This window comes from Triturus cristatus, chromosome 4_1 (assembly GCF_964204655.1).
Source record: "Triturus cristatus chromosome 4_1, aTriCri1.1, whole genome shotgun sequence".
In the NCBI taxonomy this organism is placed as follows: Eukaryota; Metazoa; Chordata; class Amphibia; order Caudata; family Salamandridae; genus Triturus; species Triturus cristatus.
In genome coordinates this window covers 1268235996-1268257897 of record NC_140585.1, presented here as the reverse complement: position 1 = coordinate 1268257897, position 21902 = coordinate 1268235996, and the positions used below count along the sequence as shown (strand labels likewise).

The 21902-nt window shown below is 41.4% G+C and overlaps 1 protein-coding gene across 3 annotated transcripts in view; it reads left to right on the top strand.

Moving 5' to 3' along the window:
* LOC146856562 (uncharacterized) overlaps positions 1-21902 on the top strand; it is a 511781-nt gene that overhangs the window by 161554 nt on the left and 328325 nt on the right. For all 3 annotated transcript variants that reach the window (XM_085654765.1, XM_085654767.1, XM_085654766.1), the window contains one exon: positions 8910-8985. In XM_085654765.1, coding sequence (XP_085510891.1) covers positions 8910-8985 — 76 coding nt within the window. The remainder of the gene's footprint in view (positions 1-8909; positions 8986-21902) is intronic.

Genomic DNA, 21902 nt, shown 5'->3' with positions numbered 1-21902 from the left:
TAAAACATGGAGGTTGAGGGCCGTTTTTTTTCTCACATGCAGAAAATAGAAGCGTTTTTCTTTTGCATTTGAGAGTTCAGACGGCCTGCTGTTTTGCCTTTGGAGGACACATAATTCCTAAACTCTCCTTACAGCATGATTTATTGCTGCAATGGTACAAGAAGTTGGAGGAGGGATTACATTTAATTCCTGGTTCTAAGTTCAGGCTTTTTCATGCATTATATTTAACGACTATTGTTTTTACTTACTTTCTTTTATGAGCTGTTAGAAGTTTCAGTAGCAAACTAGTTTTCTGGTCCAACCTTTCTCGTTATAGAAACAGGGGGACCTAATTAAAAACAAGCATTGGCATAGCCAATAGGTCTCACTTTGGGGACCTTATAGTATTTAGTTATGCAGCACAATATCCTTGGTACAACCAACTGTTGCATGGCTAAACACTTACAAGGTCCCAAAGGTGAGACCTATTGGCTATGCCAATGCTTGTTTTATCTTGGAATGTTGCAGGGATCCGTTCGAAACTGCACAATATGGACTGGCTTTGTCTTATTCAAGGTTACAATAAAATATGCTGCCAAAAAACCTGGTCCACTGACCCTTTCCATGTTTGGGGCTTTAAATGGGTGGCTGGATTTGGCTGTCTTGGTTTCTATAGCTATCAGGAACCAGAAGGTCGAGGTGTTAGCATATAAACCAAGTTGCCAAATCTTAAAAATATCTTGGTGCAACTCACTTAAGGTAATTCTTCTAAACTTTTATTATAACTTTGTACAGCTCATCCAATTGGAATTAATGAAGAGTTAGAAAAGTCTGTCACCTAGTTAACCCTCACTGCAGGAACCCACACATCACTTATTTGGGCAGGGGATTTCAACATGGCTCAGTGCACTTTTAGCGGTAATCCCAACTGTGGTTTCTCAAATGATCATGGTGATAACGTCACCCACAAATGGGGAGGCCCTGAACTGGGTAGTTCTCATTCATAACTAGCATTTTGTCTCGGAGTTTAATAACCTTGATATAGTTAATCCACATACATTTGTTGGAAGAGGCAAGGGAAGCACAATAGACTTCATTCTACTTTCTAATGACCTGGCCTGCAAATTATCAATGTACAAGGTGGTTCCTCAACTTCTTAGTGACCATAATCCAACCAGCGTAGGTTTTTCCTTTACTCATCATTCCAGAAATGAGTCTCAAATTAGGCCACCTTTACATTATTCTGTTAATAAAGGGGCCATCATGAAATGGGAGTCAGTGGACCCTCAAATTCTTTGATCTGATCAAAGTTGCTATGATGACATTGCTCGTTGCCTTTTCTCACATGCAGTTTCCACAAAAATCTGTGATAGTTTTATTAAGATTTGTAGCACAGCTTCTTGTATGCTAATTAGGCATTTGAGATTTAAAAGAAGGCCCTCTTCATCCATGGTTTAACTGAGAGTGCACTAGTGCCCATAAAGCCCTTAAAAAGAGAACTATAAGCGATCCCTCAAAATCAGAAAACAGGAAATTGGAACCAAAGCCTGGGATGATTTGGAGGGTGCAGCTCAGATGAGGGACAATAGAGCATTTTGGGAGATCGTAAATGGTCTTTTCAGAACGACCGGCCTCATGCATAGAGTGCCATATACCAGTGGATGACTGGATCTCCCATTTTTTTACAAATGTTTAATCCTAGACCCCTGAAAGATAACAGATCTTCCCTTTCAGCTGAGGTAGATCCCACATTAATTTTTGATAAATGGCTTGAGAAGTCAATCCTCATAGCAGATGTGTTGAAGGCCATTACAAGAGCTGCAGCCGGGATGGCACTGGACCCTGATGGGGTGCCTTTTGATCTGTTCAGGCAAAATGTAGCTTTTTGTGCCCCTTTGTTAACTAATGTACTGAAAGCAGTGTTTAAGTCAGTTCCGCAGGATTCATGGAGGGAATCAAAGTGCCTATATTCAAGAAAGGGGACAGCAACCTCTCTGTAATTACCATCCTATCTCGCTATTTGATTCTTCTGCAAAAATCCTAGGGTGTGTAATTATCGACAAATTTGAAGAATGGTCCAAGGAAAATTCCTTTTTATTTTTTCCCCGAAGTCCAGTATGTGTTTTAGCCTGGTTTGGGCACTGTCGAGCAGGCACTAAACCTGTCCTTAATTCTTAGGAACTATGCCAAGGCCAGGAGAGGTGCCATAAATATGGACTTTATGGACTCCTCATGTACCTTTGTCTAATGGAGCAATCTGGCATTGATCCTTATTTAATGGATCTTCCGTAGGCGCCTTCATTGGGACACATCTACCAAAATCCATTACATGTCTAATGGTGAATGTACCCATTCTATCGAGGTCACAAGAAGGGTGAAACAGCAATGCATCTTGGCTCTTTTTTTTTTCTATTTTATATTAATGCTCTTGAGTTTGCCCTACCATCTCATGTTAAAGATGACCCTCAGATTACATTCGGTCCCTGTACTTTTATATACAGCTGACGTAGTCCTAATTGCATGTACAGCTAATGGAAGGCAGGCCTTTTTAGATGTTTTCAAAGGTTTTATGAGGGATCCTAAACTGAAAATGAACCACCAAAAATCTGTTATCTTGACCTGAAGCCCAAAGAAAATTGGATCCCAGAGCTTTTTTTATCAGGACAACCCCTATTGCCAATGTGACCAGCTTCAACTAACTAGGTATCCCATTTGACCCAAACCTGAGTTGGGACAGGCTTACTGTTTTAAGAATACAGAAGAAGGTGGCTTCATGTGAATCCATTTTTAGATTCACAACAAAGCTAGGCCATAAGCCCTCGGAGAAAAGGTTACACTCTAGAAGAGTAAAAGTCTTACATCAGTACATACGGTGCAGATGTATGTAGATAAACTGGTTTCGGTAACCTACAGACAGCCAAAAAAAAAATTGTGTTGACTTCTGGCCATCCTGAAGACATCTAATTGCATTTCACATCAGCAGCTTGACTTTGGCTTTTTGGAGGACCATGTAAGAGTGGCTCCACTTTTTTATTGTGGCTCAAACTGTGGTCTACCCCCCCCCCCTTCCCAAGTCCAGCTTCTCATGTGATAATGGTGGACTGCAGGAATTTGAGTCACATGCCTGCTATCCCCTTGTTAGCATATGTAAAACAATAATATTTCTTAACTGTGGTCAAGCTATATCTTTGACCATCCAGGAAGTATTAATCCTAGGTCAAAGATGTTAGTGAAAGAAAGGTTTCACAAGGACTGAGAAAAGGTAAGAATGGCTACGGCCCTCAACATGGTCTTGATCATTGGGTATGTGTCGATTTCTACCTCCACTCTTGAGGGCGCTATACTTAACCTGGGTTGTAAACAATGAGCATAGATTTGATCTCGCACAGCTCCGCTTCAACATGGTCCATTTTTTGGTTGCCGTTCCTAGTACATGTTTTGGGTTCATCACACTCCGGAGTTGTCCCTGTGACACAGTCTCTGCCCAATCCACCATGCACTTTATGCTTTTTTTGCACACTTTACCACAGTGTATTGGCCTGTTTATACTCCATCCTGAGAGAGAAGATGCTTATTTCCCAGAAAGAGAGTTTGTCCTTTTTACAAAGTTTGCCCTTTCAGACAATTTGTTTGTCGTAAATTTTATTCTTGCTGCTTTGAGGCTCAGGAAGAAATATGCTGTATAAAGATACCTCCGCTATAACGTACTCTGTATTTTGGATTGTTTGATCTTGTGGGCAGAAATGTATTAGTCTCCTGAATCATGGGATTTTAAGCCATTTTTAATATAGACCCAAAAGAATTCTGAAGATTTTCCCAGTCTACATTCTTCAAAAGTCACTTTTATAATGCCATTTTTAAAAGTATTTGTGCTGTTTAAAAAAAAAAAAAATAAGTTTCGTTAGAATTGCCTTTTTTATTGTGATTTTCCACCCATTGAACCTTGTAATGCATTCATTTTATCTGATGATTGATATATTGTGTATTTAATTATGTCCTTTAATGGTCAGATTCTAAACGAATAAAGATTCACCATCACTGACTGCACAGCAAATGGGACAAGATAAGAACAATATTTAAAGGCCTGTTTTCAGAAATAAAGTACTGGTGGGAAAATACAAATATGGTTTTGGCAAGGGAAGGGACAAACTCAAGCTGAACAGCCTAAAACAAAGCCAGCAAATAGAAAGCTAGCAAATGTGAGTTAAAATGGGCGTAATGCATTCCCAAGGAAGCTTTCCGAATGTCCCAAAGATGTTAGCAAAAAGTAGGCTTTGACCTAAAAATTAACAATGCATTAGACGGGTGGCAAAACACATTTCAAGTAGCAGTGGCAAAGGCCTTCCCAGCATGTGTGCCTTTTTGTTCGGGGTGTCAAGAAATGCAAAGTTTAGAATGCATCCAGCACAATCTTTAGCAAGTATTTGAGAATCCTAAAGTTTCTCAAAAAAAGCATGGAAGTGTCTGCTAAAAAGTGCAGTTAAAAAAACCATTAGAGGTTTATATTACTTAACAGTGCCAACCTACACTCCAGAATATTAAAATAAAAGGAGGAAATCCATTGTACAATCCACAAAATATGACATTTGTATAAACAAAATATTCTCTCAATGTAAAAAATAATGCGGATAAGAGCACACAAAGAAATATACCCCTCAAAATAAATTGGAAAATACCCAAAACCAAGGACAACCTCCTTCACAATCACATTATTAAACAAATCTACTGCAGTACTATATTGTAAATTACACTGCAATAATAAAACTCTGCAAATCATGTACCCTAATACAAAAAATAAAAACGCTAAAGTCCTACAGCGAGTCCAATCAATTTCTAAATAAAACTGAACCACGATTTGCTAAAATATCCCACCCCCTGCTTCCAACAAAGGAGCAGCTATCCTGTGTAATGGGAAAGGTATTCCGCCGCACTCCCTTTATTTAAAAACAATGCATCTATTTTTATAAAAGCAAAAGCAGTAAAAACCTAAATTTTTTTTGAAAAGTAAATAGTCCAATGTAGAACAAAATATTCCAAAGGTGCAAATTAATTCATGATTTCGAATGCCCCAAAAAATTGAGTGAGTGCTCAATCAGAAGAAAAGTGTGGGGCGAGTTTCCCACATTTCTCCATTCGATTAGGAAAAAACAATTACAGTTAATTAAACATTAAAATTAATTAACCCGGCATGAAAACAAAAACTAGAAAAATTATAGTGAAGGTGCTGAAAAAGTGTAATGCTTTTGAGGAGGGGTGGGGGCCACCTAACCCTCTTTACTTATAAAAAAAAATAAGCACATTGAAAATTAGGCCAAAACATGAATCCAATGCAAATTTCCATCCAGCTTGAAAAAATGTTCCTGTAAATAAAATGCAATACAAATACATGCAGAAATACAATTTATCCTCCATAAACATTCACCGCGACCCCACTTAAGCATTGCACTATACTAAAATGTACAGTTAATTAAGCTTACATCTTACCCAAAAGCATTCCTGCGTTAAAAAAACTAAAATAAATTTTCTTCCTTTCTCCTAACCCACTCTGGTAAGCGAAAATAGATGGTACCTGTACCTCTGCATCCATTGCCTGCAACTAGTAAAATTGGTGCCATGTAACTGCAAGCTGCATAAACTATGTAAAATCGGTGAATTACTATGATGGAAATATTTTTTTAAAGGTTACCTATATTTTATCTTTAAAATGTTTAAATATATTACCTCCGTAATGTATTCTTTTATGTAATTATGATTTGTTTTACTTAATTATACTCAAATTCAATGAGTTAACTTTTATTTATTTAGAATGTATATGCATAATTAATTGCTACTTACGTATTCATTTATTTTAACCTTTGTTGATACTTTATTGTATTACTTTCCTTGTCTTGTTTGTGTTCTTTCGTTATTGTTTTGACTTCAAAGTGTAAATAAGTTATTTTAAAAATATTTATAATGTATTGACTTGTACAAAATATATTAATTTCAATACTGATCTTGCATAAATTACATGTATGCTTTTACCACAGTATTCTTTTTATGTAAACTATTTAACTACATTCATTTAATTATTGAAACCAAATATCATGTAATATTTGATGAATATTTTTGCCATTGTGTATCAGTTCAATTGTACAGTTAGCAAAAAATATACATTTACTGTGTAACTTGTTAATTATATTTCAATTATATATTTAGATATGCATTTATGACTGAAAAAATGTATTTAAAAAACGAATGAACCAAAAAATGGCACAAGTAGGCTTATGCATCCAAATTTAAGGGGCTCATTATGATGGCGGGCGTACCGCCACTGACAGGCCGTCTGTGGCGGTTTGCCCAACATCCAGGTCTTCGGTCCGACTGCCGGATTATAATATCGGCAGTCGGAGCGCAGAGTTTGAGGGGGAAAGACTGCCACCTCCAACACAATCCAAGATCCCATTGGGGGCAGCGGTCGGATTCCTATCCCTACAGTGGAGGCAGTGTCTGCGCAGGCACCGCCTTAGAGATTAGTATGTCCTTTTCTGACTGCCTTTTCATTGCAGTACCACTGCCATGAAAAGGCAGATGGAAATGGACTTTGTGAGCGCCAAGCAGGTCCCCGTCCCCCGTGGGCCATTGCGAAGTGTGCTGGGGGTACATGTAGTGCCCCCTCACGCATCCATGCACCGTCTGCCAGGCACCACATGGTGCCAGGCACACGATGCATGGATGTGCACAAAGTTCATTTTTCTACTGCGGCTTGTTCTGCAGCCCTTTTTCTGGGCCACAGCACAAGTCCCAGTTGAAAAAAAGCATTTTACAATCATCTGCACGGTAGCCCTCTCCAAATAGGGAAGGCGGGAGCGCCAACTCATTGTCGGACGTCTCCTGCCTAATACGATGGCAGCCGGCGGTCAGAGAATGCCATCGTAATAAGGCCCTAAGTTAGAAAAGATACTTTGAAAGTGGACTCGTATGGCAATTCCTATTCTGGAAGTGCATTCCTCTAATGCTTGCTTTGTTTAAATAAGTCATTCAAAATCAATTCTATACAAAACATTGTGTTATTGACGCCGAGCTCTCAGCAGCCTCCTGGCCAATTGAATTTTTGGTGAACAGCTTTTGCTATTTAATCAGCCACTCATAATTTTTAGTGCCGCATTTAATGAAGTCTATTATTGCTGGTGGCCTTGCGACAATGAAAAGGTGCAGACTCTAACAATATTTTTTTAGTGTAAATTTGTGATGAACATTTGTGAAAGCCCATCTATTACGTGTGCTCATATTGAACAAGAAAGTTATAAATCATTCATATTGCCACTATAAAAAAACAATTGGATAATATGACAGCATGGATTTATCACCCAATTTTAATAAATCATTTGTTATGGAAATAGGGTGTCTGGGGACTAGAATAAAATCCTACATGGCAGGCACTGCTAACCTAGCTAAAGTTCTGACTTTTACTTATTTGGGTGTCTTATTTGATGATAAACTGAATTGGAATAACCTCAAGGAGGAAAAGGCAAAGGTCATGAAGAAAGCCCTGGGAGCCATTGCAAATCACGCTCCTACGTTAGGCACATGGTCTCCGGGTGTGATTTTAAAATTATATCAGTCAATTTGTATTTCCAAGGCTTTGTACAGGTGTGAGATTTGGGGCTATAAGGCAGTTGATAAACTCCGAATCACACAAAATAAATTTTTAAGAGATTTTTTTAAAAGTGCTGCAGGGAACAACCGCTTACGCTGCACATGAGGCGCTGGGGGTCGAATTAATTACAGATCTAGCTGCAGTCAAGGCCCTGCTGTGTTGGGTGAATGTATGGTCCAACAAAGATGCTTCTTTTAATCAAGCAGTAATTTTGGATTGTCTTGCCCTGGACCACGCTCTGATAATCCCTTGGCTTAAATACATTAAAGATTCATTCAGTGCCCTGGGAAGACCTGGTATTTTTATGACTCATGAGTCAGTAAAGATGGTGGACAAACAGTTAATCAAAGACCTATTTTTTTAAAAACCAGTAGCACCGTGCGTGAAGGAAAGGAGCTTAATAAGCTGATGGTAAGAGCCCATGCTCTAGTTAAATCGGTGCTGGGCATGGAACCCTACCTTTCCATTTTAACTAGAACCCATGAGCATTTTGTAATCACTCGTTTTAGACTGAATATGTTTCACCACTTAGTTGCCTCTCCTCCTGGTTTTATAGTATGAATCGAGGATAGAGGCCCCTGTGGCTGTGATAATAGGTCTCCACAGGATATTTTACATTTTTTCTTTTTATGTAAATATTTTACGCATTCCCAGACAATTTCTTAAACCTTATTTAAAAGAAATGGGGATTTAGACAGGCACGTGTTGCTCTCTTGCATCTGCAACTTATGCAAAACGCTCATACACTGTGTTTCTCCCTTACTAAGAGCAATAAGATCAAGGAAATCCAGATTTGACTGAGCTCAGGAGGTATACTATGGAAATTAGCTTGGTAGATAACATAATCAAAATGCATGTGAAGTATGGTATGATTGATTTCACATGAAGGTTGATGGGAATAATTTTATGTCCAAGGAAAGTTTATGTAATGATTAAGCGTAGATTTGAAACACTCCCAAGAGAAACTGTAAGAATAGGATTGTTTAGATTCCCTTCAGAATGATAGCGATATGTGTATATTTATTAGGTGATGAAATGTTTTAATTAATTTGTTCCTGTTTAGAATGCATGATCTCCTTTATGGCCGTATTACTTCCGAATGAAGATTGTTTATTATTATTCTAATATGACAGCAATTTTTATTTCTGTTGTTGCTGACCTCCAATGATGCAGTAGGGGCGCTTACCTAATTGTTTACTTTTTGAAGTCCTGTTTTGTAGATGTGATACATCCACTGAAGTGACACTTAGCAATCTGCAATTGTACTTATGAAAGTTGTATTGTTTTTCAGATGACGATTGCACTTTATCAACGTGCCCCTTTATCCTGGACCAGGGCAGGGCCTCCTTCTTTGAGGAAGAGAAAAGGTAGAGTAGATTTTGCATTGTGTTCAAAGCATAACTTATTACGAAGTATCCATGTAAAGACTATGTTGGAATCAAGTCCTGAATCTTGTTTATTTGATTTTGATTTATCAAAAATATTTTAACTTTCTTGGCCAGCATCAAAGGATTATTGTAGTATAATATAAGCTAAATGGTTCCCTTTCTTTTAATACGATGTTTGCTAGAACAATACAAAATAATTAAAACTGAGAGTACGTAAACCTCTTGAGTGATGGGGTGCATGGCTGCACCGCCGAAGATGGCTGGCCGCACTACTATGAGGCTCCATATCCAGTCCAGGTTATCCGGCAAGATCCACCACACTCTGCGCCCACCGAGTGGCAGGAAACCGTGACTCGGTTTCATCAGTTGCTGTGCCTTCACTGTTCAGCTTCAGGCAACTCCCATCAGAGAGCAATCTGAAAGCCAGATGTATCACAGCAGTCTTCAAGTAGAAAGATAACTTTGCCACAGAAGCATTAAAGGCTCCGTGAAATGAAGTCCTTGCACACTAAGGATCCACTTAAAATATCCTCGCAGTCTGAACCACAGAAAAACTTCAGTCTCCCTGTTTTGATACCGGAATGTGCAGGGTAGTTCCTAATACTCTTGTATAAACCCTCCCCCCCACTACTCCAATGCTTCTTATCTGCCCACTTGGTGGTATTGCAGACAGTACTAAAAATGAAATGTCGAAATCAGCAGGGTGATCTACCAATGGATCATCCAGTCCGTGAATGGTGTTTCAGCAAAGGTGAAAGGTAACTTCTCTAGTTTTTTTATGTGTAACATAGTGTACTTTTCATCTTTTAATACCATGGGTAAAATAGAATTGTGGCAATAATAGGCCACCACGGCATGTGGCCAGAATGTAGTGTTTGAAGTGGCCAGCTCAATAGTAGATTAGACCTAAGCTGGGACTGCCCATGTTGTTATCCGGACAGGTCTTGTACGTGGTTGTTAGAAAACCCCCGGGCAACCGAGGTTAGCAGTCACCCGGTGGTTTCCCAACACACACTGGTAGCTTGGCTCGAGCGGTAAGGAAGGCACCGTGTTAAGCGTACGTCACACCCACACTAACCATGCGTTCATCCGTTCCAAAAACGACTCTACACCGTAAAAATTTATGAAAATATCTGTGTTTATCTTGTTTTCTCTTAGTTGCAGGTTAAATCAATAATAACACACCTACAGTACACAAAGCTTCTTCTGTAAGAAGGGTAGGTCAAATAAATAAGCTCCGATCATAAATAATTAATGAATAAATAGATGTGCATACAATACATAGGCAAATAAATACTGTGAGACAATAAATACTGTGAGACAATAAATACTGTGAGACAAATACTGTGAGACAAATAGGATAAATACAAGGAATACAATACTCTCAATAAATATAAGCCATCAGTACACTTTCAAATCAGGTCACATTTGTGAGGTACTATGGGTTGATTTGGCCCAATCACAGCTTGTGGTTATGTGGATGGCCTGAGGGTGTCTCACCTAGCTTGGATAAGGCTGAGGCTAAAACTGAGGTAGGTCAAATGTAATCTAGGAATCTGGCTCTCCCAACCTACACAACCCCTCACACAGGTCACTATCAGTCTCAGTCCACCCCTGGCACTCCCAGGCTGGTCCTAACACCTCTCTAGCCCCTAGGATGGTCTCTTAGGGCTCCACAGGGCCTTAGGCGCCCTCTATTCCACTTACTGCCCTCTTTATGAACTTCCGACTCCGCCGGAGTCGTGTCGACGCCGAGTGACGGTTCCGGTTCGACGTCGCTAGCCGGCCTCGGCTCGATGTCAGTTCCTGTTGATGCCGTGAGGCGGTTCCGGATCGATGTCGGCGGTCGGCCTCGGCTCGATGTCGGTCCCCGGCGTCACAGGGTCACGATCTCCCTACTTCCGGGTGTCTCCGGAGTGCGACCTCCACTCCCGACCTCCGGTGCTCTTCTCTTCAGGGTCCGGCGACTCCGGAGTGCGATCTCCACTCCCGACCTCCGGTGCTCCTTTCCTCCGGTTCCGGCGACTCCGGAGTGCGATCTCCACTCCCGACCTCCGGTACGATTCTCCTTGGTCCCTGCGGCTCCGGAGGGCGGACTTCACTCCTCCGTCGACGCCGCACACTCGACCTCAGGTGTCTTCCTCCTCGACCTCTGGTACTCTCCACGACCTCCGTCGGCGCCCTTTCTCGACCTCTGGTGGCTCCGGGTACGACGTCTGCTTTCCAGTCAGCGCCGCTTCTTCTCCTCCGGCCCCAGGTCTCTAGGCTTCTCGACGTCGGACTCCAGGGAAACCAATAAACAGGTCAGGAACTTGCTGTTCTTCACTTCCAAGGCCTGTTCCGGCTGTTCAGGTCCTTGTGTTGGTTCTTCTTGATTTTATCCCACACAGGGCTCCAGGTTGGGCTCAGTCAGTAGGGACTAGTATCAAGGGTGGGATTATGGACCCCACTCCAGGCACAAGTTTCCACCCCTGCTGCCTCACTCCTTCCTCCTAGAGTGTTGTGCTCCTCTCCCTTCACCAGTCAGGTGCCAACTGCCAACTCCAACTGTCAACTCTGAGCTGGCTTCCCAACATTCCAAACCTGCCTCACGCTGTCAGAGTTCTAGAATGTTCTGGAAGGTGCTAGTAGGTTCCAGTGATGTCACAGGTGACAATGGGTGGCCACCATTTTGTGTCTCAGGCCCTCAGACAGAAGTTCCAGGGGTAGGGAAAATGGCTCCCTGACACTGCATCAACACTAAAAAGTCTGGTGGTTCCCAAAAAGGAAACATTCTAACAGGGTTTGAGGCAAAAGTGGGACAAAATAAATAATGATGAGGAGGGACCACCCAAAGGGCTGACAGGTCTAACAGTGGTCTATTGCTGATGACACCATGTTCCCAGAAGAGTATATTCTAGAGGACGAGGTAGTCATACCCTTATCAACCACTGCTAGAGCTTTTTCTATATTGGTACTGTCAATTTAGCGTATTCACTTCGGCAGCTTGATGTTGAAAGACTTTCCGTATTTCATTGATTATTGCATTCAAGAAGCATTTTTGATGTAGTTTCCGAGGACCTAATAAAAAGTCCCTGAGTTCCAGGTCATCAGATAAAAGGGCCAAGTGTTGATGTCCTTAGCCCATCAAGGCACAACTTACCAGTATTGTAGGTTGTCACCACCCCCAAGTGTTCAGACTGCACATACGGCATGTCAGGCCTACTTATTTTAAAACCTTCGATGTGAATTGGGAATCGTGCCTGACTAATGTTTGTGTCTAGTGGCCAAACTAACCATTCCTTCCAGTTGGGGTCCGATGAATTGTACGTGTCATTACGTAGCATGGATCTAATGCATCCTTAGTGTATTTTGTAAACTGCTGCCAGTTTTCAAAGCGTTCGAATGTGAGAATGCGTGGTGTGTTCAAATCTCAATTTAGCTAATCCAAGACATGTCATTTGTTGCTCAGTTTTGTACAGGAAAATCATTTGTTGCATGCTCTAAATAAGTCCTCAGTTCTATGAACCTTTTGCTCCCCAAATTGATTTTACATCTGTAGTGTCCCTCAAATTCTAAACCTGCTATAGACAGCTGGGAAAGAAAGGAAACCGAATATATCAACTTGGTGTCAGCATATTTTTCTTTGCCGGTTAAGGTGCAAGCCTATAGTAATAAGGAGGCGGGGTCAGATGTATAATACCCAGAAACAAAGCAACTTCTGTGCAAATGTTTTTGAACTACCATATGGTGGTGTAGGGCAATGTTCCCATTGTGTGTAATTGAAAACCACACATGGAATACTTGTTTTATGCAGAAAATGATGACTGTAAAGTTGAGAACTAAACATTTCATCATAATAACACACAATATAATGCTCTAGATCTTCTAGCATTTCATGCATTGTATCAATGTCCCAATCGTCAGAAACAGTACTGTGGTAATGACATAATTCAAGGAAATCTTAAACGAATAAGTAATTTGTAAATGTTTATTGGGGCCATATACATCATACAGTACCCGATCCCAAACAATCTCGTCAAACTGGAACAGCTGATATGTTCACCAGGGAGAGGCCTCTTTGTTGTCGGTGTGATGACAAATATGGTTTAAGAACAAAGTTCACCAGTTGTTCTGCAGAGCGTAATGTCTAATCGGTAGTAGGAAAAAGACAGTCACAAAACCAATACAAAGGACCAGGAACAGTAATGAGATTGTAATCCACAGTTGAAGCCATGGAGAAACAAAATGTCTTTTCAGCCAAAGATAGAAGACATGTACCTTCAGCCTGAATGTAAGAGGTGGAGGTGGGTCAGATGAATCCAAAGAGAAGTCATCAAAGTAGAAAAAGTACCCAGAGGCAGTCCGATCTATTTTTGGCAGCTCAGCAGGTTTTGTAGAACTGAGTGGACTAGATCTGTGGTACATTCACGTAGACTATGTTCCTTTCAGGTTTCCAAATTGAAATCTGTTTCTGTACTAGTTGATTGTACAGTTATCATTGTCGTAGCAACGGGTAGCAGGCATACTTTGTTGTTGTTGATTGGTGTCTCTTGTTGGAGAGAGGATGCTACATTGGTTATTTAAGTTGCCATTTGAACTTCCTGAATGGTAGCTACCCAGGAGCCCATGTGGCTTACTGTGGAGAATAAGCTGCCTGGTATGGCTTGACCAGATCAATGGAGACACATCTTTTGTCTTTGCGGCCAGCAAGAGTTGGAGGAAGTACAGTTCTCGTACCTTCAACAGTCTTGTTTACTGGCACTCACTCAGTGCGTTTTATTTGGACATTGCTATGTTCATCCCAGAAGCTGTTCAGTTCCTGTAAAACAGCCAGACATTCAGTGCTATCAAACAGTGTTTCCGTTGCCACTGTGCTGGTATTGTTGAGGTCTGGGTCCCACATCTTTACTCCAAAAAGGATTTCATAGGGAGTCCAACCACACAGGAATTTTCTAGGCAGGTTGTTATGAGTGCCCTCTAGACCCCATGTAAGTGATGTACCCAACTGCGACCTGAGCCTAATACTCTCGCTGTTAAAGACTGCTTTCAGTCAAGTTTTTTCCTCTCCACAACTGAATTTCCCACAGGATGGTATGGTGAGGAGAATGCAGGGTCACACCCAAACTTGCCTCTTTGTAAGCCCTAGAGCTAAATGCCAGTCCGTGGTCGGAATGTATTGTGCCTACTGCGTATAGCCAGATGAACACTCGCAGATCCTTTATAACAGTTCAGGAGTCAGCCGATCGCTGTGGCCATACCCATAGGAAGAATATACTTCTTCCAAGATATACTTGTAAGTCCAATCTGATTACAAAGGGCCGCATTGGTCCAAATAGACACAATCCAGAGGCTTGTTTGAAATCAGTAGAGGTGTCTGTGGTGGATGCATCACAGTGGAACCCTTCATCAGCTGGCAGATGTCACATTTAAGGAGAAAACCTTTGGTCTGTTTGTAAAACTGGGCCATCAGTAACATTGCTGCAGTAATGAAATTGTATCCGCCACCCCTGCTTGAGCGGATGCCAGACCCTCCCGTGCAGCTAGTATTAGACCCACCCTGCGATCAGTGTTTGGTATTACTCTATCCCCCACTCTCGGAATGTGAGCACACAGAATGTTTTGTGCATCTAACTTGTAGGAGTACCTGAGTGGAAAGCCTTTCAGCAAGTGGGTGTCATTGCGAGCAGCATGGACAGCCACCATAAAGTCTGTCTATCCTTATACTTGAACGAATAATTGCAGCAACTGCAGCGGTGCAAACTGCTGCTTTTTTTACAGCTTCATCAGCTATGGTATTCCCTGCAACGTGCATGCCAGGCACATTGACGACTCAATGTATGTATTACATGAGTCTGTGGCAAGCATACATTCAGCTTTGCTACTTATTCCAAAAGCATTTTATGCTCTATTGTGCACCCTTTTGAATCTCTGAACCCATTCTGACTCCAGTAGAGTTGATATTAATTGAAAGACTGGACACAATAAATCGAATCACACACTGAGTGTGGAGAATCTAGGATCTGTACTTTCCACTGCCAGAATTAGAGCCTTTAGTTCAGTCAACTGTGCCATGCAGTCACCTAGTTACTGTGTGTAGGTTTTCTCAGGATGGAATTCTCCATTCTGCATGCGCCCTTTCACAATTCCGCATGCTGCTGGGTTTGGTGTTTAGTCCCTCAGGAAGACTGGGCAGAACCATCGGTGTATATGATGTAATCGTATTGTTCTAGGGGCATTATTTCATTAGGCAGAGGATATTCTTGTTAGTACTGCAGAAAAGCTTGTGTTAGTAAAGTAGCAACAAATCTGTAATCTACATCTGTTGCGGTGAGCAAGTTAGCCAATTGTATCCATTGTGGATGTGATGCTTTAGCGTTTGGAACGATTGCTCTGGTGACTGCCTCTAAGGTTGATACCAGGGTCACAACAATAATGTGTTTACTCTGAGATAGGGCTTGCTCTCTCACCTCAATGGTTTGTACTGCTGTCAGTATTTATTCTGTATTTGCAAAACGCATTTCAGAATAGGCGTATAAATATGATTTATATGCAGTCGGTTTTGTCACCTTCATTGAACGTAACCTAGGTATACCCGGATGTCCCAGTTAGGATGTGGATCAAGTTTAATGTGTTTACACGTTTGTGTAAGTGTTTTGAAGCGATCATGCCAGGGTGTACAGAACGTTCTGCATAATCTGGAATGTATGTTGGAATGTATGTTGTGCCAAAATTTAGAAATGCCAATATGGTTTGTAGGCTTTTCAAGTTATTTGGAGGTTGAAGTAGTGTGCACTTCTCTAAAGTGTGTCACAAGGCTTTTGACTTCACAACTCACATCCCAGAAAAAGGACATTGAGGTGGGCATTTTTTATTTTATTTTTAATACATTTGTGGCCCATGTGAGCAAACCCCAGAATTACGCAGTCTACTGTTGTCCAGTGTTCCATCAGTTTATCATCAGTCAGATAAGTTATCGACATAGGACAATGCCTGGTCATCATAATGTTGTACTAGCTCTGTTACTCTGGCTGAAAACAGCCTGGGCCTATTCCTATACCCCTGGGGCAGTCGACAGAATTGCCTCTGAGAGCTTTGTGCAGAAAATTCAGTCAAATATCTCTTCCAGGTGCTATATTCTAGCAGAAATATCTATTCAAGATATCTAGTGTTGCTTTGCATTTCGTCCACACTATTTTGTTCATTAGTGCAGTACTGTGTGCATTTTGTACTGCAAATGTGCGAGTAGCTGTGTTTAAGTGTCTGTAGTCTAATACTAGACAATAGGAATGATTTAGGTTTCATCACGGGAAACAAGGGATTATTCATTGATGAGGTGCCACTTTCTATTGTACCTTGGTATTCAAGTTGTTGGACGATTTCCTAATCTGTTTTTAGCTTCATGCCTAATTGGGTATTGTCTCTGAGGCTGTGGGGTTGTCCTCAGTCATATCTCATGGTAAGAACTGTTATCACACCCCACATGGTTGCGATATAATGCAGGAGCTAGAGCTAGCTCCCACTCCTCGGCGTTATGTTATGTTATTTTGTATTTGTAAAGCGCACAGATGCCCCAGCCAAGCGGCGTCCCGGCGCTGTAAAGGACAAGCAACACAACAACTGATACCACGAACCAGTCATGACCACTAAGCCTCTGGAAACAAAAATGTTTTCACGGCTTTCCTGAAGAGAAGGAGATTTGACATAGACCGAATACTGACAGGCAGTGTATTCCAGAGGCCAGCCGCCAGAACGCCAAACGAGCGGCCGCCCATTCTGGCTCTTTTAAAGCGAGGAACCTTAGCTAGAAATTGACCCGCTGAGCGAAGTGCTCTAGCAGGGGTGTAGAGGGAGATGGTCTGGGCTAGAATGGGAGGGGAGGCAAACTTTAGAATCTTAAAAGTCAGGCACAGCACTTTGAATTTTATTCTCTGCCTGACGGGCAACCAATGTAGATCGGAAATAGAACGCCTAGCCGAGCAAAACTTAGGCAAACCAATCAGCATACGGGCGGCCGCATTCTGCACATGCTGAAGGCGTGTGAGCTCTGCTTGGTTAGTGCCCAATAGAAGGCCACTGGCATAATCCAATCTGGAAAGAATCATTGCGTATTAGTGTTAAACTGATTCTGGAAAGAGGTCAGACAAAGCAAATAAAATTACCATTTCTCCGTTTGAGCACTCCATTATGAAATCTGGTGACCAATTCTTTCCACATCAAAAAATGAGAACCCAGCTATGTCAAGGAGATGAACTGTTCACTGGAGAAAACAGTTTTCTTATGAAACCCTCACCCACCAGGGTTACCCCTTGATGGCATGCTTTATCATTGGGTCAATCCCGTTCTGCTACGCAGCAGGACGTGCTGCTACCTACAAACTAACAGGGAGCACTTTCAAGATTATACAATGATAAAGGAGATGGTGCTAAAAATAGGAGTGAGGAGGGGGTTTCATTGCTAAAATGAACGTAAAAATACCTGCTAGTAGTTGTAACCTATTCATTCTGGCCTCTAGCGTGTATGATTGAAAACATTGGGGGGAAGAGATAGGAGAGGAGAATAATATAGGCCTGCTTTCCTACACAGTCGACATGTTTCAAGTCATACTCATATTGGCTTTTCATCAGGACCTAGGGGAACTTACTCCCTGGTACCACTCCTGCTGTATTACGTAGAACACACACTCATTGTATGTGTTGGAATTAGTGCATATACATTTACCACTTACTTGGTGATTACTGTCCGTATTTCTGTGGAGATAGAACAAAGAGTTAGACTGTACAGCCCTATGGCCATATACATATTCCTTCTGTGTCCTTCATATCCTTCTCCTCGTCGTGAGCACCTCTAGGTGAAGGAAAATGTGAGAAACATATCGTGGGTGGACACACCTAGTGTAACCCAAATTGAAATTTGTAATCCAGTAAAACAATTTTGTGGTTTTAAAACATCACAAACCTATACCAATGTAAAAAGTACTTTAGACACACCTATAGTACGATAAAAGTCACACCACATTCATGTAAGATGCTAGAATTGTGCATCATGGTGCCTCCTGGGGGGAGAGAGGAGCCTGTAGTCACACTCTAATGAGAAAGTGTGTTGCATTAATATAGTCCATAGGGAAGCTTTTTGTTAAATCTGCATATGCCCAAAGCAAGAGAAAACAATTGAGGAAAACTGGTGGCATGTGCTGTGCTTACCACTCCAGGCTCAGCCTCTGCCTTGCAACGTACTTGGTGCTCCACCGGGTATTGCTTATTACTGATGCGGTGACTGACGGCTGATTGAGACTAGTTTGAAACACTGGCATGTTGCGTCCTTGTGCTCCAAAAAAAGGTTAGACTTCTGACAACACCTAGATTGCGGTCGTTCATGGAGCATCCCTTAGGTTCCATTAGAGTAGAGATATGTGGAAGTCCTGTTTTCAATACATGGATATTTTTTTCTTGGAATAGATTTAAATATTTATATAAAAAATGAAGGCCTGTATGTTGACTAAAAGGTAGAGGGTTGGACAGACGTATGTTCCAAAAGTGAAAACAATTACATGAAAAGGGCATTTATTAGGGATCCGGCTCAGTGCTCCCTTATCTCCAACTGATATATTTAGTAGACTTGCATAAGTTAATGGTGTAAAATGAGCTGGATAGTCCACTTAGGTGAGAGAAAGGTGCATTACGCCAAAACTTTTTTTACTTTACTGGGGTAGTGATCATCCAATGAACTGACTCCATGGGATATTATCGTTAAGGCCCTCTACATGTCTTGAGTATGAAAACATAGCTTGTTCTCTTTCGAACAATTTCGGTTCAGAATTCACTGTCATTGATGTGCTCAAGGATAATCCATTGGTAATCTTGCACTGCGTGTTTCTTTTCTATGTAATGGGTCGACGTCTTTGTGGTAGTGCAGCCACATCTCAAAGTGCTGCAGTTATGCTTGAGCACATCCCACTCAGTAACGGAACAAAATGGACCCGATGATGAAGCATGCCACCAACGGGAAACACTGGTGGGTAAGAGTTTTACGAGAAAACTGTTTTCTCCAGTGGAGAGTTAGTCTCCTTGACCTAGCTGGGTTCTCATTTGTTTGTGATATTTGATGTGGAGGAAGAACCTAGCATATCTCTCAATCCCCCTTCTGTTGATAACTGACCAATCTTTTTCAGCCAAAAGAATACTGTATCCTTTAAGTCCTCAAAAAAGAAATGTTTCTGGGTACATCCCCCTCCAATTGGAGTTGTATTTTGTATAAGCAATGTGGGATGCTGACCCCTTTATCTGGTGTTTCCACTGTTATAAATTCACTCTGTGCTACTCCCACCAGACAACCCATCAGGTTCTGGTGAACTATTGTAACTACTGCCATTTTGTCCTGCATGGTCACTGCCAATTCCCGACTCAGGAGAAGTGTCTGCAATATCCGCAGCATGCCTGACCTTAAGTTAATCTACCTTCTTCTTTTTAAATTGAAGCTAGGAAGGTTAAGGTTCATCTTCCTCTTTACTGATTTAGTCACCTTGGACAAATGGATACTGTATATAATATAGTTCGGGTATTGCACTAAGTGACGAGACAAAACAACATCCACAGTGCCACTAAGGGCAAAGGTGCTTCAGAAAGGAGTTACTACATCTACAACAGAAAATAAAGTTGCTCCTACTAAAGCGAGCAATAGAAAGAGTCCCCAGGAAAAACTCAGTAAAGGGGACTACTCTGGTTACTTCCTCATTCCAAAGCCAGATCTATCCTTAAGGCCAATTTTAAACTTCTAACTGATACCGTCTGAACTGAAAGGTTGAAGTAGGTTTTATATGGCTCTAGAATAAACCCGCTGGCTCTAGTCAACCGGTCATGAACAAACACTGAGGGGCATATAAAGGTAAAATACTCATAGATGTTCCTGGGGATATGTGTGGGCAGGTAGGGGTAATGTCTTGGGAATAGTGCAGGTTCTCCACTGACAATGCAAAAAAGCATCTCAATAGTTTGTTGAGCCAGGCAATGTTTCTTTGATCTCAATTTTGCAACAGGTAGGCTGGGCGGCAGGTCTGCAGGGATCTCCTGCCACTTGGATGGTCTAGGTTCTCAAAGGCATGTTCCACACATCTTAAATCGGCTAGTTTTCATGCATGTTTTTTGGAGGTTATGAGTAACACCTTCCTTCAGTGCAGACTAGATCCAAGTCATGCAAGGTAATCACAGCAACGAGTGCTATCAATTGGGGTTTGGTCCAAGCCTGGGGGAGGGCAGCTGAAATTAGTCTCTTTCCTGGCACTGTACATATCCGATCCTGATCTGAAAGGTTGCCTCTATGTACAGATAAATTACTAGCTCAAGCTGGGGATAAGCAGTAGTTATCCAAATTTGGTGGCGGAGACCTCAAACATGACTGAACAATATTTAATTTCTTGTTTGAATGAAAGAGGACTTTTACATTATTTCTTTGTCCGTTTTCACAGGCTCATAAGTTTGAACTCCCCAATGTGGGAATGCGTTATGACTCCTGACAGAGCCATCTACGCAACAGCCAGAAACACAGGACAGTGGGTCACTGTAGAAGAGAAAACTTACATGAGGCAAAGGAAAGGAATGCCACCCTGAACCCATCTGACAAATGAGACGACTTTCAGGGAGGGTATCCTGGATAAAAGGACGGGCCTCCTGGTAAAGGCTAGCATAGAGACCATCATTGTGTGCAAACATGCTCAACTTTCCAAAATGGACACCTTCCATTAAGTGTCACAGAAGAGCACTTTGACGCAGCACAATACTTGCACAGCCCATACACGAGGATAGGTGAGCAACCCCAGCTATAGTGGACTAGATGGACCAGTAAGAAACCTGTCCTCAAACTGTAAAAATGCCTGCACCCTTAACTATAATCGCTGCCAGCAATAAAAGTCACCTATATTCATGTGAAATCTCACATACAGAAATTGAATCACAAAGATAGTGCAACTTTATAAAAATTGAGCATGCTGCATTGTATCCTCCTTCAAGTGAGGCAGTGCTCATTAATAATGATCCAGCATGCTATAACCTTCTGGTGTTTCATAGGGTGCAAATCTATCCAATTGCTTAATGCATGAAGTCCTTGAGTGAATTTACCAATGTGATTTTAGTTTCCATTTTTTTTATATATACTGTAAATCATATGTGCCCTACAATTTTGGCTAATGTCCAAATGCATGTCGGTAGACCTACAGAGGGCCAATAGATTCATCTTATTTAAAAAACGCTGCCCTTTTGACTGGGGAAGGCTGAAGACTGTATCTTGGAGCGTCCTCAATTCGACATAACTGTTTTGTTTTGAGATTTCAAATACCTTTCATGGGTTCAGAGTTTTTGTTTTGCCATTAATTAAGGGAGTGATCATCCCATTTCATTCTTCATTCTACAAGAAATGTGGAGTTATTTTGCAGTGTGAATAAACTTTCTCCCTTTTGAACACTGAGAAGCTTGTGCAACTTTTGTACTGTTAATCCAAATTTACTTTTAAGGGGAGAAAATGAATCCCTTGCACAATCCTAGAAACTTATGCTGAATAGCGCTTGCCAAAGTAGAGTACAGAAGTACTTTGGCTCTGGAGCACCAATGGTAACACTTAAGCAAGGATACTTCCTTGTAACCACTGAATTCCCTTGAGCCTCAGGAAATGGTTTCATAAATCACACAAAAGTAACTTGTCTGCTCGTAATAACTGTGCTCTCTATTACCTAGGTTACTATATACTGCTCTGTGCACAGTGAATCTAGAGCAGATTTATTTCGCCATTTGTTGCACCCATGAACGTTGATTTTGAATTCACGGGTGGTATAAAATAATGGAAAAATAATAGAGATCCGGCCCGCCATTGGTGGTATTTAATAAAAGCATTCTCTAATTCTGCTGCACGTTGCTTTTTTTTCCCAA